The 7,283-nt window shown below is 43.9% G+C and overlaps 3 protein-coding genes across 3 annotated transcripts; all 3 read right to left on the minus strand.

Moving 5' to 3' along the window:
• Positions 1-1,156: 1,156 nt before the first annotated feature.
• Positions 1,157-3,237, minus strand: LOC100217209 (nucleoside diphosphate kinase 1). The gene is made up of 4 exons (NM_001310025.1): positions 2,924-3,237; positions 2,754-2,802; positions 2,280-2,511; positions 1,157-1,476 (listed from the first exon to the last, which is right to left on the minus strand). Exons 1-4 carry the CDS (start codon positions 2,972-2,974, stop codon positions 1,359-1,361), a joined length of 450 nt encoding a protein of 149 aa, NP_001296954.1. The 5' UTR covers positions 2,975-3,237; the 3' UTR covers positions 1,157-1,358.
• Positions 3,238-4,047: 810 nt separating this feature from the next.
• On the minus strand, positions 4,048-4,874 carry LOC100384342 (uncharacterized). The gene is given in 2 exon segments (NM_001176893.1): positions 4,048-4,426; positions 4,513-4,874. Coding segments are annotated over 2 exon segments (336 nt in total). The 5' UTR covers positions 4,571-4,874; the 3' UTR covers positions 4,048-4,148.
• A 125-nt stretch (positions 4,875-4,999) lies between these two features.
• Positions 5,000-6,056, minus strand: LOC100277173 (nucleoside diphosphate kinase1). Its single transcript, NM_001150819.2, has one exon. The coding sequence runs from the start codon at positions 5,863-5,865 to the stop codon at positions 5,233-5,235; it is 633 nt and encodes a 210-aa protein (NP_001144291.2). The 5' UTR covers positions 5,866-6,056; the 3' UTR covers positions 5,000-5,232.
• Between the last annotated feature and the right edge of the window lie 1,227 nt (positions 6,057-7,283).

The raw sequence follows: 7,283 nt of genomic DNA on the forward strand, positions 1-7,283 counted from the left end.
ATGGCAACGGGTACAAACCCGCTGGGTTTTGCCGTCCCAAACCCGTACCCATGAAAAATATCTATGCCCATTAAAAAACCCGTACCCGTGACGGGTTTGAGATTTTGCCCAAACCCGTACCCCATCGGGTTAACGGGTACCCATGGGTTACCCGCGGGTTTCATCTCCAATATAATTATCTTCTCATAATCAATAAGTATCGTAATAATTAATGATATCATGATCCAAAATCTATGCAATGAACAACGAGTTCATGATTTGGTATAAAAATTATTAGTAGAGAGAATGAAATGCAAATAATAAGTTGTATAATTAAGTGACCTTGCACTAAGTTATCCATCCACCACATATATAACGCTAGTAAAAACTATAATAGCAAGCAAGCAACACTCTCACCGATTACTGATACATTCACCAATTGTCAAAATTATGAAGTAAATAAGGAATAACAAGTTTGTTGTTCGTTTATAAAATAAAATGACAATATGCACTAGGTTTGGTCGGGTTTAAAAAACCCACGGGTTCACGGGTTTGGGTACTATATGAACAAACCCGTACCCATAAACCCGCTGGGTATAGATTTATGCCCATTAACAAACCCATGGGTATGAAAATTGGCCCAAACCCGTACCCTAATGGGGTAAAAACCCATCGGGTTTCGGGTACCCATTGCCACCTCTACTCCTGTCCTCTCCCAGAACGCTACGGGCTATATGCTCTTGTTAGAAAGACATCGCTGATTTGTTGTACTCATTTCGTTCACAAAAGCACACCAACACACCATAATATTTTGTTTTAGTTCATGTTATTCGTATTGATGTCTCTAAGCTAATTTATTATAAAAAAAATAATTTTGTAAGTAATCTAATCTAATATTACTTTATATCATAAATATTAACATTTTTTATAAATTTAGCATAACTTAAAATTTTCAAAATACAAGAATTATATTACTTTCTATACAACTATACTATGTCACTAGTTTAAACTTTACAAAACTCACTAAACCAAATCATCTCACTCAAGCTCCACTAAATCCACCAAATAAATTGCACCCAGACTTAACACACTAGATTAGATCATTGTATAAACCCCTCCTTACTCGTGCCCCCTACTACCCCTCCCTCCCGGTTCCCTCCTCTTCCATCATAGAGTTATCACAAACTATATGCTAGTTCTATAGGCGAGTGGAATCAAATACCGCAAAATGACAAGCAATAACATGGCAAAGAAAGAAATTTGGTCCATTGAAATAAGGTTCCAAGATACAGATCATAATCTTTTCGAAAACATTGCTAAAGCACAAATGGTGACATGCTTCCTCTGGCTCTCAAGGTTTGATGTGAAACTTTCCATGTTTACTTCTCGTAGATCCAGGGGTGCTGGCTGCTCTGCCAATCAGCAGGGCCCTCGGGGAACCACAGGGCAATCTCCTTATTAGCACTCTCAATGCTGTCACTTCCATGAATGACATTCCTATAGCACAAAACAAGGTCATGAGAACTTGGCATCATAGTAGAATCTGATACCACAGACATAATCCGAGAGGCTTTAACACTACATTTAAAAAATGGGTTTTCTAGATTAAATCAGAAGTACAATACAGCAAAACCCTCATGGACAACTACGCAGAATAAGATACAGTACACCCCAACTATTCATGGCTAAAGACGAGTTAAATGGATGATTAAACAGCAACCAGAGCAACCAGTCCCCACAACACCAGGAAAGTACATCACTTACATCCACTGATGTCTAAATGTTTTGTGGACTCCACATCAGATTCAGAACAAGTATAAGCTCAGATCTGGTAAACACATGCCAGAGGATGTACCTACTGGACCCACGAGTTGGATGTAACAGGTCATAATGCCAACATTAAAACAGTTGATCTGCAGCATGGCTGCAATCATGAGATGACCACAAATGTTCATTACCCCAAGATACAAACAAACTAATGAACTGAGAGCCAACATTTGGTCATAATCATCTACATGCATTGTCTCTTAACATCTAATTTGACTACACAAAATAAATAACCGTAGCTCTACATAAATCCAATGCTAGTCAGTCAAGAATTTTAGCATCACTATGGAAAAGAGCAAATTTTAGGATATATAACTACGCCGAACTCAGGAGTGTGAACATTTTTTACATTGGATGTATGGCAGTCCCAATTGGATTGAGCAGCTTTAACACATTAAGCATCTAAGCATAACCAATGCATGAATAACGGTGACTGAAAACCATAAGATACAAAAATCGGACTGAGATCTAACCTGCCAATGTCGACAGCAAAGTCGCCACGGATGGTGCCGGGCTCAGAAGCCAGGGGGTTGGTGGCGCCAATGATCTTGCGGCCAGTTGTGACGACGCTCTTGCCCTCCCAGACCATGGCCACCACAGGGCCAGAGATGATGTAGTCCACGAGGCCCTGGAAGAAGGGCTTGGAGGCGAGATCGGCGTAGTGCTTCTCAGCAAACGACCTCTCCACGTTCACAAGCTTCAAGGCTGCATTTCGAGTTGGCAGGTTATCAAGCACGACTTGTTTTACAAACCGTAATCAGATTACAAAAAACTTAGCAGCTATGCACCAAAATCTTTATCAACAGATTTAGGAAAAGTGACATCTTATTTGAGCACAAACTGTTGAATTTCCGTCTAAAGCCACATCTTTAGTCTTTAAATGGAGAAATTGAAGGCTGTTTCGGAACATAATGGAAGTTTGAATCAAAACATGGACGCTAGATTACCCTTGAGGTAGAAGCCCTTCTTCTCAAAACGGCTGATGATCTCACCAATCTGAAAAAACCAAGCAGGATGGAGTGAACACAAACTAGTACAAAATCGTATCACAAAGCGCGGGGACATCACCAAATCGAATCGAATGAACAGAAATTAACTGGGAACATATGATGCTTACGAGGCCCCTCTGGACGCCGTCAGGCTTGATCATGATGAAGGTGCTCTCCATTGCGGCGACTGCGAGAGGGCGCTGGCACTTGTTTGATGGTCTGGTTTTGTCGGCGCCGTCGGAGGAAACCCTAGTGGGGGGTCCTCTCCCTCATATATAGGGCCCCGGCTCGGCCGGGCCGCCCAACGCCAACACGCAAACCGCTTCGCTGCTCGTGCAAACCCTAGCCTCGAGAAACTTGGTGGGCTCGACTAGACCAGGCTTATCGGACCGACCCACTCGATTCGCAGCATCCACCTGTGGGCTGTTCCGGCTGATAGGGCCTTGCTTGGCCAACAGTTGGACGTCCAGTTTGGGTATTTGGAAATTGGAACAGATACTTATGGACCGTCAGTTCTACTCAGTTAAGATCCATTCTCTCTATTCCTTATTCTTTCACTCCTCTAATAGCATCTCCAATAATTATGTAAACAACTCTCTAAATATGAATTTTAAAAGTTTTTGAAAAAAACTATTCTCCAACAGTTATGTAAAGCAGTTTCTTAAATTTACAAACTTCTTACAAAACCTAATTTCATCCCTACATTTACGAACATCGTTGGGACTCCCTAAATCAATGTTGGTTCTAAATCCATCACGAAAACCATATTTCGCCCACCGTCTCATTGACCACAAATCTATCTTCAGTGCCATGTGTTGTCTTTATGTCGTCGGCGCGACCTTTTGGTTTTCCATCGACAAATTCGACCTTCCAAGACATTATAGAAGGTTGTTGATGTGCTATCTCAATTAAAAATAGAAATCATGCTCACTTTTTTGTTGTCATTGACAATTTTAAAAATTAACAACCAATAAATAGAGAAATGTTGGAACACACACATTTTTGTACTCTTTAAAGTGATTTAGCAACTTCTTAAATATATAATTTAGGGTGCTAAATTTACATAACTATTGAAGATGCTCTAAGGGCATATGTAGTAGAGAAACATCAAAACGGTTCTCCAAACACAAAAGTCAAATAAAAGACTTTATTATACAATGGGTTGTATATAATTGTAGTTTATTAATAAATACACACATAAATGTATTTGTACAGTATCGAATAGATAGAATAGACGACGAATTCGTACATTGGGAAGTGAGTCGTCTGTTGTTTCTTGGGTTACGAGCCAGAGACGTCTCTTCAGTGCCACGATTTTTTTACAAATACCTTCACTATTTTTTTGCAAATAGCTTATTTAAATATTTTAACAGCCTCTACATTAAACAACAATATACATGCCCCGTGAAGAGCAAAAGGAAAAGACACTTTCAGGTTGTGCATACGATCTGCTTGCTCATCTACAGCACGTGAATACGTGATGTCTGATGGCTCATCGTCATCACGCTTGGCTTGTGACTCCTCCATATATGTAGGTTCTAATGCAGAAGGTTTCACATTTTCACGTAATTGTTGACTAGAGTTGTCTTCTTTGCGAACTGCAGGTTCACTTGCCAGTTGGAAGGCTACACCTACATGGAGGGACAGGCCATACATCAACATCTCCGGAGTGTCAACAACTGGGGAAGGCGAGTTGCTTGCTCCTTCGAGGCATTACCTGTCTTTTGTGGTTGCTTGTGGACTTGTGGTGGGGCAGCTGTCGGTGCGAAGAGCATTTCCAAGTCGGTTGGCTTGTTTTTTAGTTGGGCGCGCGCGCAGGAGGGGGGAAGGTGCAGTTCTTCCTCATCCTCCTCTCTTCTCCACCACGGACCTTCAGGATCTGGGAAATCAACACCGCTGCGAGCCTGAGAATACAGAATTCATCCATGCCTGATATTAGAGGTTTTGAGGGAAATCAAGCAAATATTTACATGGATGAATACAGCATTCATTCATGCCTGGTATTAGAGCCTGTGAATACAGAATTCATCCATGCTATGATCTATGCCACCATGATCAAGCAAATATGCCACTATGATCAAATGGATGCGCCTCAAACAAGTAGCAGTTAACCGAATCGATCAGTGGAGCATGCTTTATGTGTGTTAGATTAGATTATACACTCAAGGTGTATGAATAGAGGACTTCACAACTGAGTCCCCTATAAGTATTAATCCTCAATTCCACGTTCAATGTCTGTCACAGCTACCACTACATTCTACTGATTGAACTTCTCCAAAAAAAAAATCCTAGGCTCAAAGTATGAATCAACAAGCAGGCAGGAAGACAGGTTTGACCACGAATTGTTCCTATGTTCCATGACAACGGGGCCAGTAGTTAAATTAAAAACCTACGAAAAACGTATGGTTTTCACTAGCTCGTATTACTAGTAAATTCCTCATTTGGGTGATCTTGGTGCCGCCGCCATGGACCGCCGCGTGGGCCCCGCCTCGACGTCGCCGTCCTCCTTCTTCTCGACGACCGCCGACGCCTCGTCCTCCTTGCCGTTCTCGGCCGCCGCCGCCGCGTCCGGCGAGGGCGCCTCGAGATCGTCGCGGACGCGGAAGGACGCGTGGAGGACGATGACGGGGACGCCCGCGGCGAGCGCGGCCAGGAGGTTGGCGACGGCGCCCGCGGCGACGATGTCGGCGAGCACGAGCGCGACGAACACGGCGGCCACGAGGCGGCGGTCGAGGAGCCTCCGGAGCAGCGCCGAGTTGGGGAACGCCTTGAGGAGGCCGCCGTAGACGAGGAGGCCCTTGGACGCCGCCATGAGGAAGACGACGGAGGCCCGGTGCCGCGGCGCCAGGGACGCCAGCAGCAGCACCCACTGCAGGACGGCGTAGTGGAACCGGAAGGTCCGGAGGTTCCGCACGGCGCGCACCGCCGCGGCCTCCGCGTCTGCGGCGGGGCCGAACGCCGACGGCCGCGGCGCGAACCGCGCCAGCGCGCGGCGGAAGCCCCGCGTCCCCGCGCACGCCCTGTCGACCACCGACGCCGCCGCCCGCCGGATCGCGCCGGCAGCACCCATGGCCCCGGCCGGCGAGATCTGCTCCGCCCTCTCACCTGACTCGATAAATTACTCGATGTGGCTGCCGCCGCGATTCGGGCGCTATTTTTAGACACACGCAAGGCTCCACCGCTCGAGTTGGGTACTTGGGTGGGGCAAGGGACTCGAGAGGGGAGCGGACGCGTTATTATTTTTAACGGGTCGCACGGTCTAGAGCTGGGCACCGGCGACTGGGAATAAAGGGCCCCGTCCACTCGGCGTGTGTTGGCAGAAACCGCGACTTCTCCACTTCGTCCGCGTCGGCTTCCGTTGGGTTTTGAGGTCCGTCGCCGAGAGGCCCGAAGCCAAACCCACCCGCCGTGGCCCGTGGACCGCGCTGCACTGCTGTTGCCATTGCTCCCAAATGTTCGGCGGATGCGACTATCAAAGTAGTATTTCGTTGATCGTGGTTTGTGCGTTGCTTTTCTTTTTCCAACGAAAAAAGGTCTCGCAATAGCAGCAAGGACGTGCGACGAAGTGTACAAAATACTCCAATGTAAAGTGATGGTACACCGTACACCAGCAGAACCCCGCGCTGGTGCTTGCTGGACGTTACTTCTATCTTTCGTTCATTTCGAAACACTAGAAATTTTCCGCCACCGGAAGATCAGATACCAAAATCTATTACGGGATGTTCAGATAAATTCAAAATTACTTACTTTAAAGTAGTCTATTTGGCTTTGAATTTAATGTTCTACCACTTTTCAAAGCTAGGATATAAGACTATCTTAAATTCACGAGATGAAGTATATGAAATAATTTTATGTATCAAAAAATATATTTCTACTTTGCAAATTATAATACACTTTTCAGCTCACTCCTTTATAGTAAAAAGTTAACATATAAATATCTCTCACATATTACTAATAATAGTATACAAATATATTTTATATAAAATTATAATAACTTTTGATCTTTGTCTAAATTACTATTATTAAAATAAAATTCAATTCTAAGAGCATCTTCAATAGACTTTTTATTTTTGGTTCTCTATTTGACTATCTATTAACTTTTCCATAAAGATTACACTTTATATATAACATCTAACTCCAACAGACTTTCTATCTAGTTTGGATAGTCAGGTGGCTAGCCAAATTTAGCTAATGAGAGAGCCAGTTTAGAGAGTCAGATAGCTAGTCTATTGGAGAATTATTTTGTTATTGAGTAGCCAAAATTTGGCTTGACAAGTTATTTAGCTAGTCTCTTGGAGATGCTTTAAGGATCCAAACGGCGTGCTATTGTAAAAAAATTAGCACACCATTATCCTCTTATATATATGTGAAAGTCGCCTAGAGGAGGTGAATAGGCGAAATCTGAAAATTATAAACTTTGAACATACACTTCACCCCCGGGTTAGGGTTAGAAATGAATAATATTGAATTTGGAATGCAGAAGATAGT

This window comes from Zea mays, chromosome 1 (assembly GCF_902167145.1).
Source record: "Zea mays cultivar B73 chromosome 1, Zm-B73-REFERENCE-NAM-5.0, whole genome shotgun sequence".
In the NCBI taxonomy this organism is placed as follows: domain Eukaryota; kingdom Viridiplantae; phylum Streptophyta; class Magnoliopsida; order Poales; family Poaceae; genus Zea; species Zea mays.

Excerpts from the sequence above, each read along its gene's own strand:
- LOC100277173 (NM_001150819.2), bottom strand. The coding sequence starts at position 5,865 with ATGGGTGCTGCCGGCGCGATCCGGCGGGCGGCGGCGTCGGTGGTCGAC.
- LOC100217209 (NM_001310025.1), bottom strand. The coding sequence starts at position 2,974 with ATGGAGAGCACCTTCATCATGATCAAGCCTGACGGCGTCCAGAGGGGC. Across the intron at positions 2,803-2,923 it reads ACGGCGTCCAGAGGGGCCTC|ATTGGTGAGATCATCAGCCG; the intron begins GTAAGCATCATA and ends TGGTTTTTTCAG. Across the intron at positions 1,477-2,279 it reads TTTGCTGTCGACATTGGCAG|GAATGTCATTCATGGAAGTG; the intron begins GTTAGATCTCAG and ends TTTGTGCTATAG.